General features: G+C 32.9%; 1 protein-coding gene across 1 annotated transcript; it reads left to right on the top strand.

Moving 5' to 3' along the window:
- Positions 1-3479: 3479 nt before the first annotated feature.
- On the top strand, positions 3480-6455 carry LOC107899696 (glyceraldehyde-3-phosphate dehydrogenase 2, cytosolic). Its single transcript, XM_016825467.2, has 11 exons — positions 3480-3843; positions 3917-4017; positions 4342-4457; positions 4565-4664; positions 4813-4959; positions 5050-5110; positions 5191-5288; positions 5444-5586; positions 5682-5765; positions 6011-6100; positions 6200-6455. The coding sequence occupies exons 1-11, from the start codon at positions 3816-3818 to the stop codon at positions 6240-6242; spliced, it is 1011 nt and encodes a 336-aa protein (XP_016680956.1). The 5' UTR covers positions 3480-3815; the 3' UTR covers positions 6243-6455.
- Positions 6456-10701: the final 4246 nt, after the last annotated feature.

The raw sequence follows: 10701 nt of genomic DNA, 5'->3' as shown, positions 1-10701 counted from the left end.
TCATACCACGGCGCAACGTTGAATATTAAACGTTGCGATGAGGTCTATGATCTGTCGTAATTTGATACGTCAAATTAGGCTCTCCATTACACTTAAAGAGCTTATTCTCAAGCAATTTAAATTTATTTTTCGTAGTTTTTGCTTTATTTTAGTTCTTTTATTTTAATAAGTATTTAATCATTTTGTACTTATTTTGAGATCCAAATTAGCCAAATGCACCATTTGGAACCTAATGATCGATTTACACTTAAAGAGTTTATTTTCAAGCGTTTTAAATTTATTTTCATAGTTTTTTATTTATTTTAGTTCTTTCATTTTAATAAGTATTTAATCATTTTGTACTCATTTTGAGATCCAAATTAGCCAAATGCACCATTTGGAAGCTAATGATCGATTAATTGTTGTAGGAACGCAATAGTGACCCAATCTTGAGCAAAAACATCACCAAATAGTAGGGGTATCGAGATACTGAAACATGGAAATCACGATACCCTCGATAGTCTTGAAATGGAGACCACCTACGATGGTATTGCAATATCCTCCTTAGGTATCGCGATACCCAACCTTCAAGGAAACTCCCCATATTGAGACTGTCGTCAATATCACGATGTCCAGGCCATGGATATCGCGATATCACTGTTGTGAGGAGACAAAATTTGACATCAAGGGTAGTCCTTGTCCAACCGAAACACCAATGAAAAAAAAATGTTAAGGGGAATTTTGGTCAAGAAAAAGGGGGTCAAGAGAGAGAGAGAGAGGAATTAGACACAATTTTTAGTTATCTTCTTAGTTTTTCTTTCATTTCTAGGGTTTTAATACTTTCTCTCCATGGCTGTAGGTTTAATTTTCTGCTAGTTTCTTTGTGTTTCTTTGCATTCTTAGTGTTATTTAAGTTACTTACTGTTGTAGCTTAGGTTTATTTGCATGTTTAGTGCCTTAAACTTGGTTGTAATCATATTTTAATCTTTTGTTTAATGTTATTTCAGTTGTTTTCTTTTCCTCTGCCAAAAATCTTAACTTATATGTTCTTGGTTATTTATTTTGCTTCTAGTTGTTTGCTTTCATCTCTTTCAAAGTGAAAACCTAAGTTTTCATCTTTTTATTGAGTTTTATATCAATGGCTTTCATGGTTGCTTCTTTGATTTTTTTTTGTTTAAATACGACCATGGGTAACTAAACCCTGTAGGGGTTGGTTGATAGAGATGTGGGTAAATTAAATTGTGGAATTAGGGACTAAATTGCAATAAATTAGACTAAACTGAATAAAACTCAAAACTTAGTATTGACGCCCCTAATGGAAAATCAAGATAAGTGAGACCGAGAGGTAATTTTATTGGACACCAATTCATTAGTTCCAGGTTAGTCGGGTGAGATCGAGAGATAAACTAGACTATTTATTTAATTTGGTAAAATTGAGACTAAGAGGTAAAATGGAGCCACTTAGGAGTTTAAGCATTTTAGTTTCCTACTTCGATGATTAACTAACCACATTGAGTCAACCAACCACCGTTTGTTATTGCTTGAATAGTTTCCTAGATTTGCATGCTTTACGATTTAGTCATTTTGTTAATTAGCTAATAAATTAGTTTAAATACTCTCAATTTCATGGTCTGCTGTACTATGTTATCTAGTGAGTAGTTATTTAGACTCTTTAATTGCTTGTTATTATCTAGGATTCACTTAATCGTCGACTCTTGTGGGTTCGATCATTGGAGTACTCTTGTACCCCATTGTACAAATTATATTACAATTGACCTGTTACACTTGCAGACATCGCACATTGTTATTCTGATTTGATTATCGTATTAGTGTTGATTCTTAGTCCTGGTGCAAGCACGTTGATGGGCGCGGTCAGTTTACACAGTATGTTGTGTCACGACGAGGAACCTCCTAACATCGCGACGTCAACCCGATGTTTTGTGATCTTTACTATTTAGTCCTAATTCGACCTCGTATTAGCTTTAGAGCTTTTGTAAGCTCGTATAAGACCTGAAAATTATTACATATTGTTTTATATACTTGTTTTACTTATAATTAAATGTTTAATGTTGTGAATCGGATTGTGATTTGATCGCAGTTGCTCTGGCAATGAATGTGTCATCTTGTAGCTCTGACCCGATGATTGGGTCAGATATGGGGTGTTACAATGCCTCTTAGCCAATCGATAATTAGATTGATGGTACTAGAAACTAGACGATGATTGGAGTTGATAAAGTCCTATGTGATATCCATACGTAAAAGGGCTCAACATCTGTTTCGGTGAGATTAGAGGGAAAAGCTTCACATGTTAGCCACGCCATGCACCAACAATGTCTATAATATGGTGAGGTATCTTATTAGGTGAGGTTGGTCTAGGTGTGGATGGTGAGGCTCTTTTGAGCAAGGCATGTATACACAAATCAAAACAAAAACGAAGGGAATGAAACATTAAGCACAACATAGAAAAAAAAAGAGATAAAGATGGGGAATACCATAAATCCTAACCATGCTTCTAGCACTTACAATCATGAATTTTTAAAATAGATGACTACTAAGCAACACAAATCCCTGGTTTAACCACCACTAGAGCTACCTATATGGGTCACCAAACCACCATCAAGCCGTGAGAAAAACTTGAATAATACTATGAGTAAGGTTCAAATAGAGATAACAAGAAAGGGAGGAAAATATGAAAGAGAAAAGGGAGAAAGATCAAGGGACAGTTAGTCGTTGCCAACTAATCAGCCAACTGTTCAACAACGAATGCAAGGATAGTTTTGGTGCTAAAAAGGAGAAAAAATAGTGTTTCTTTTACCATTGATTTACCTGCCATTTCACTTTTTAAGCATGAGGTTTTTAAGCATTCTTTAGTTTTTAACAACATAAAAAATGATTAAAAGTCAAATTGGTCAACTTTTCAATTTTTGTTTCAATTAGTATAATTGATGGATTTAATGTAAATATTTGCATATTAAAAAAATAAATTTAATGTTAAATAAATATTAAAAACAATTAATACATAACAAAAATTCTCAAATCAACAAAATAAATGGTATAAACCACCTATTTATCATTGAATTGGTCTTATTTTCTAAACCTTGGGTTTTAAAGACGCATGCAAGATCCCTTCTTATTTGTCATTGAATGGGTTTTAATTTTATAACGCATGCAAACAACTTTGGTGGTAGGGTAATGAAACTCATGATGTAGCACCTTGCATAAAAGCATATTCTCTAGGGTTGTTGGTATATTCCTCGATTAGTCATAACAAAAAAAGTTAGGTAATAAGGAAATTTTATAACTAGTTATTAAAAAAAGTTCACAACTTTGGTGTTATATTAGTGTTAACTGTAAAGAAATAAATATAATAGAAATTATTTTATTTATATATATTTATGGAGACAGGGGAGAAAATTGATAATTATATTGAAAAACAAAGAAATTTCTAGAAGAACATAATATAGAGATAAAAAGGGGAAGAAAAATCACATTGGAAATCTATGCTATGACCAGATAATAAGATTTTCCTATCCACAAGTGGACCCATTTTACTTTCGACTCATATAATGACCAGTATCGTAATTTCACTTGAAATTTTCAAATTTCAAATTCCTTCAATCACGTGCCAACATTGAAATCAACGGCTACCATTCTCCCATCTTTTTCTCCTAGAAATTTCCGTCAGCTACCCCCTCTCTAGGTCACGGACACTACGCTTATATATAAATGCTGTTCGCTTTTCATTTCTCATTCATCACTGTTCAAGCCTCACTCCGCCATCTTCAATAATTTCTTCCGTTGATCTTTGTTAGAGATTAGCTTTTTAATTTTTCATTATGGGAAAGATCAAGATCGGAATCAATGGTAACACTTTTTTATTTTATTTTTTTGTATTTTTATTTTTTTAGTTATTGATTTAATTGTCGATTTGATGAAGGATTTGGAAGGATCGGGCGTTTGGTTGCGAGAGTTGCTCTCCAAAGCGATGATATTGAGCTCGTTGCTGTTAACGATCCTTTCATCACCACTGAATACATGGTTTGTATGCTTACATGCTTATTTGCCTTCGTATTTTTAGCTTATTTGCTCGATCCTTTAGATTTAATCTCGAGTAGAAAAAGAATCCTCTGAGAGGATCGATGATTTTATTTATTTTTCCTGATCTGAATCAAACACTTTCTCACTTTCCAAAGTGAGCATGATTTATGAAAATGCAATGATAACAGATCTGTTGAAATGTAGATCTAGTAGAGATTTATGAAAATGAACTGTTTTACTTGTTTTTAGTTTGAAAACCCGAATATAAGTGTTTATGCTGTTTACGTTAATTATTGATGTGATTTTGTAATTTTATGTGTGTAGACCTACATGTTTAAGTACGACAGTGTTCACGGTCAATGGAAGCATCATGAGCTTAAGGTGAAGGACTCAAAGACCCTTCTCTTTGGTGAAAAGCCTGTCACAGTTTTCGGTATCAGGTAGTATTTTCTTCTCTTTTGAAGATCTTATAGACTTTTTGAGGATCATAGAGAGTTTAATTATGTAATGAGTTTTTATTGATTGATTGGCTCTGTGTTGATGTTAGAAACCCTGAGGAAATCCCATGGGCTGAGGCTGGAGCTGAGTATGTTGTTGAGTCTACTGGTGTTTTTACTGACAAGGACAAGGCTGCTGCTCACTTGAAGGTTTGTGATAATAATTTCAGCTTATGGTCATATGAGAAGAAAATTTTATCAGAATTAACATGCCACATGTTTTTCAGGAGGCATTAAAAGTTTAAATTTTGGAACCTAATTTATTTTCTTGAATGGATTATGTTTTTTTGCTTTTCAGGGTGGCGCGAAGAAGGTTATCATTTCTGCTCCCAGTAAGGATGCTCCCATGTTTGTTGTGGGTGTCAATGAGAAGGAATATAAGCCTGACCTTAACATTGTCTCCAATGCTAGTTGCACCACCAACTGTCTTGCCCCATTGGCTAAGGTAATAATAATTCCTTGTTTATTTCTTTGTGCATCGGGCTGATACTTTTATCTTTGAGGAAATAACAGACTTCTAACTTGGTGATGGTAGGTGATCAACGATAAATTTGGCATTGTTGAGGGTCTTATGACCACCGTCCATTCTATTACTGGTAAGTACTTGTGCTGTCATATTACTTATTGTTGCAAATCATGTCTGTATTGTTGACTAATATTTTCTTTTTTAATTCAGCTACACAAAAGACTGTTGATGGTCCTTCCATGAAGGACTGGAGAGGTGGTAGAGCTGCTTCCTTCAATATCATTCCTAGCAGCACTGGAGCTGCCAAGGTATGTTTTATGTTGATTGTTAGATTCTCAAATGCTATTACATGTATTTTTACATCAAATAAACTATTAATTTGTTGCTGTATTTATTATTGTTAAGTTATATCTGGAATTGTAGCTTGATTGTTGATAGTGGTGGTTATCATGTAATCATGTAGGCTGTCGGCAAAGTTTTGCCAGCACTGAATGGCAAGCTGACTGGAATGGCTTTCCGTGTTCCCACTGTTGATGTCTCTGTGGTTGACCTCACTGTGAGACTTGAGAAGAAGGCTACATATGATGAAATTAAGGCTGCTATCAAGTAAGCATTAGAATATGTTTATCTTATTATGGTATCTTAAGTTGTCCTTAGGATAATTCACTTATAATTCTGTTCTGTTGTTTGTCTGTGCATAGGGCGGAATCTGAAGGCAACTTGAAGGGAATTCTTGGTTATGTAGACGAAGATTTAGTCTCAACTGACTTCATCGGAGACAACAGGTATTATGTCATTGTTAATACCTTTTTAAATTGTCAATTTCTAACTTGTCTGTCTTATTTATGTCATATACTCCAAAAAGCTATGTTGCTATGGTTATTTTAAAGTACCCGTGCCCAACACTAATATGTGGACATTGGCGTGGTGAAGATATGGCATTTAAAGCATCTTCCATATGCATGAGAAAAGTTAACAAAAAACCTATCACTTGCAAGAACTTATATTCTGCGTTATTTGACACTATCAGGTCAAGCATTTTTGATGCCAAGGCTGGAATTGCTTTGAATGACAACTTTGTTAAGCTTGTGACTTGGTATGACAACGAATGGGGTTACAGGTAAATTACATTGATGCTAAATTTCATAGCTCCACAGTATTATTCCTTTAATCAAATATTATGTAGCATGTCCTTGATGGTCTTTTTCTTCTGTTGCAGTTCCCGTGTTATCGACTTGATCCGACACATGTCTAAGGCTTAAGTGAGTGAGTGATTGTGCTTGGTGTATCCAAGCTTTAGCAATTTTAATTTAGAAGAGATGTTATGAGAGAATAAACGAATTGTACGGAGCATATTTTTGTGTGAAGAAGGGTTGTTTCAGTTTTATTACCCAAGTACTTGAATGTTTCAAGTTTCATTGCAGTTGTTTTTCTACTTTAATGCATACGTGGTGATTATGGTTTCTCTACTTAAATTGATATCTTGTGATTATGTTATATTTGTGTGTTCGTGGAAAGAATATTTACAAGTTTATGTATGGTGTTCATCTAGGTATTTTTTTTTGTCGTCAAGATTGGATATGTGTAATTTAGTTGTAGGCCCAATGCCTGAAAAAGATTACAACAACTTGCTCTGAGTGGCATATGTACTTTCAATGCCATGCCAATGTCGGCAATCGTTGTGATGGCATCAACGACCAGTGAAAATGAGAGGGACAAAGAAAATAAAACAACCAAAGCATTGAGTTATTATATCGACAATTGGAAGAGCATTCACCGATAAACGGAACCAAAGCTAACTCAAGGGGTGTTAGGGTGTGAGATAAAAAGAAAACATATACCTATTACTTAGTTTGTCATGTTGTTTGAATGTGTCTACTTTTTGTAAGTTAGTTTTGGGTTAACATATACCTATTCCTCTTTGAGTTCCTCTTATCTAGTTGGTGGTAGTTTACACTTTAACTAGTATTTAAATTTGGATTTGGCTATACTTTACTTTTGCGGTAATTATGTGGCATTGATAGTGAATGTCATGATAATATGTGCATGGTACTTATAAACAAAAGGATGTTTAAAAATATATAAAATAATAAATAAATAAAATCACAAATGGTTGTCCAAATTTGAATATCATTCATGTCATATGCGTTCTTTTTAGTAATTTATTTTTGGTTTTTACAAAATATCAAGTTTTTATATTTTTTTAAATTAATATATATATATACAAATTATTTTTTTTATAAAAATTTAAAACATAAATTAATAAAAAAATACAATTTTTCATATTATGAATAGACTTGGAGAAACGGTTGTCTAAATTTAGAAGAACTTAGACAATTATTCTTCTAGATTCTTCTAGACGTGCTTTTTTTTGTGTAAATTTATTTATTTTTACAAATTTAAAAAGTTATAATTTCTTGTAATCTATATCTTATAATTTTTTTACGTACTTACAAAATAATAATATAAAATACAGATTTTATAAAAATATATAAAATTATTAAAAAGCATGTTTGAAATGAATAGACAAATTGGTGTCTAGATTTATTATTTAAATCTAGACAATGGTTCATTCTTCTATTGAAAAATTATAGTTTTTCAATTAATTTCAAAATAAGAATATAAAAACTTGATATTTTATAAAAATGTAAAATATATAAAATTATTAAAAAAAATATCTTAAATGATTTGAATAAATGGTTGTCCAGATTGACAACTATATGCTTAGGTTTACTCTTTACATGAAACAAATTATACCTTTCTATTAATCTATATATTTCAAAGATTTTATGTTCATTTTTATTTATGTTTGCCAGGTGTTGTAATGAAAGGTTGTTAGTTCCCCGACATCAATTTCTAACAGTGTTACTGGTACCAAAGTGTATGACAACTATATTTTATTTGAATTGAGGGATTGAACTCCCCTTAGTCGTTTCACTGGTGTGCAGGGATGAAAAATGTTACAAATTAAATGCTTCCAACAATTATTTTTCATCCTCATTAATCATAAATATTCAAAAACTCGTTCTTTCTCATCAACGGCACTTTAAGACTCAAAAGACGCATCCAAGCTTCAAAATCAAGAGAATCAAGTTTATTTATTCATTTTATTTAATTCTCTTGTAAACAATCTCTAAGAGCTTATTGTTAAATCTTTTGTTACTCTTATTCCATTTCTTGGAGAGCTTAAATTTTTGTAAATATTATACTTTGTTTTTAAAAAAGTAATAATTTTTTAGATTAAACTGGGATATTCATATTTGAGGTATATCAAAGTGGTGGAAGTAAGTAATTAAGACCGAAACCCTATAAATTTATTGTGTTTGAACTATTTTCTCTTTCTCTTATAATTTAGTGTTAGATTTCAAATATTTGTTCTATATTTATAAATAATCAATTGTAATATTTAAAAAAAATCATTTATGGCAAACACAAAATTCTTAATTCTGAAATTTAAAAAATAATAAAAAGATTGAAAGCATGAGGAAAGCAACCCCCATTTTTTATACGATTTAAGTATGATTTATAACTATTTTTTCTTGTTTTGTTCGGGCGAGGAGTTACGCTTCAATTAAATTTTATGGTCTCGACAATGCATTGGTCACCATTAAACTTAACACGAAGGGAGTAGTATTGTCCATTAGTAACAATGTTTCGGTTGGAGGGATATTTAGAGATGCCAATGTGAAATGATTGTGATGGTTGTCGATTCCACTAATATAATCATACACCTAATTTGCAAACTTGAGCAATATAGGGAGTAGGGTCGATCCCTCAGAGACTGGGTTCACGTAAAATTGTTGCTCTTTCTCGACCAGATTCGTGTTTGGGCAGTTGTCGTGCCCAAGAAATTTGGTGGAGGATAAAAATTGAAAACCTGAAATAAACAGAAAAAAATGCGTAAAAAGTAAAAGCTGAAAACAATTAAATAAAAAAACAGTTAAATAAATCTGAAGGAAAATCAATTAAACTTAGCTCAGCTTCAGGCACGGGTTTTTCCTCGTCTTTGAACCGATCCTCGAAATTAGATGAACTCTTTTTTTCCAATAAGCTAGTTATAGCTACCAAGGACGCCTCGGACACCAACTCTTCCTTGTGTAAATTAGTTATGGAACGTCCTATAACTAACCCTTACCGATCGAGCAACCAACAAAACGTTCGTGGTTTAGAACTCCGACAACTTTGCGTTCTAGAAGAGCCTAGCTCGAACCAATGTCCTCAACCGCGTGGGACATTTAAATCCGGTTATTACTTCCCTTGACGGAACCAAACAGTAATCCCCACTTGGCACGCCAATGTGTTCACGGAAAACCGATTAGACAATTGATCCTTTCGGAATTCCAACTGTACGTCTAACCACACTAACTCAAACGACGTCTTTTTTGACTTAGTGTTGTTTCGACTTTGTGAGTTGATGAAGTCATACTCTTAATCCGGAGAAGTAATAAATACTGAAAATTAGGAATTGAATTTCTTGGGTTCGTAACTCATTGATCTTGACGAAGCTAACACCGACTTGAAGCTGAAATGGGTTTAGTTAACTAAGGCTTGAGGCATATTGGGGTTGGTCATATCTTGAGTAGGTTGGATGGAAAAAATGTTAAAATGGTAAAAAGTGGGTGACTTAATATGTGGAATAGTTTTAGGTTACACGGAATGAGAAAAAGGTTTGGAAAAGAAAAATGTAAGTAGTGTAGGTTGGTGACAAGCTAGAAATTAATAAATTGAAAGTAAAAAAACCAAAGACAACAAATAATTTTGAGAAAGAAGGAGAGATTATATTCAAAGGATGAAAGCTTGATTGAAAACTTGATGATTAAATGAACAAAGTAGCCTCCCATTTATACTAGTGGCTTTGTTAAATTAAGAGCCACTAGCCATAGAAAATCAAGGAAATAAAATATTCCTATGATATAAAAAAAATCCCTACATAATCTCCCACTAAGTCAAAATAAAATTTCAGCTAATTACAACTTGGAAAAATTCTATTTTGGCCCGCCTTTTTTGCTCCTTTCTTCAATCTAGCCCAATTGCTTCTCCTTTTTCTCTTTTGACCCCAAATTGCACTTCTGTATAAAATTCAATATAAAATGGAGAAAATCAGTGGTGCGTTCTCGTAAATTGACCAATTAAATTACATAAAACATGTATTTTTAGCATTTAATCAGATTGTATAGATTTTCAATGATGGCGGGTAAGGAAACAAATTTTCGAATTGAAGCAAGAGCCATAATTGAAAGTCTGCGCGTAGCATGGAAATAATATTACAGGCAGCTAGAATTAGAATGCAGAGGCGGATTTAGGGGGCTGGCAGAGGCCTCGGCCTTGGCCCCCCCTAAAATAGAAAATTTACCATTTTGGCCTTTAAAGTTTTTTAAAATTTTAAATTAGTAAAAATAAAATTGCACGCCCCTTAAAAATGATAAAAAAAATTTAATCCTTTAAAAATAATAAAAATATAGTCAATTTAATTTCAACCCCTCTAAATTTTTTTCCTGGCTTCGCCCTTGCTAGAATGTGATAATGCGCTTCTAGTGGTGTCTCTAGAAGGTGGAAGATTGGAAGGTTAGAATTCATCATATACCGAGCGCTCAGAATGCGGTTGCTGATCGAATTGCCAAGTGCATGAATAGAGGTCCCTCAATTTTGATGTTGTTTGAAGAACCCCTCTAGTACAAGGGGTTTTACTTTTTGATAGTGATACCTTTACATAAGTTTGAC

This window comes from Gossypium hirsutum, chromosome D04 (genome assembly GCF_007990345.1).
Source record: "Gossypium hirsutum isolate 1008001.06 chromosome D04, Gossypium_hirsutum_v2.1, whole genome shotgun sequence".
Classification (NCBI taxonomy): domain Eukaryota; kingdom Viridiplantae; phylum Streptophyta; class Magnoliopsida; order Malvales; family Malvaceae; genus Gossypium; species Gossypium hirsutum.
Note: the sequence above shows the minus strand (reverse complement) of the source record. Positions and strands in the feature narration are given on the sequence as shown.

Bases quoted from the DNA above. Each gene is read 5' to 3' on its own strand.
- LOC107899696 (XM_016825467.2), top strand. From the start codon at position 3,816: ATGGGAAAGATCAAGATCGGAATCAATG. The intron at 4,018-4,341 runs GTTTGTATGCTT...TTATGTGTGTAG, and splicing joins TCATCACCACTGAATACATG to ACCTACATGTTTAAGTACGA. The intron at 5,111-5,190 runs GTAAGTACTTGT...TTTTTAATTCAG, and splicing joins CACCGTCCATTCTATTACTG to CTACACAAAAGACTGTTGAT.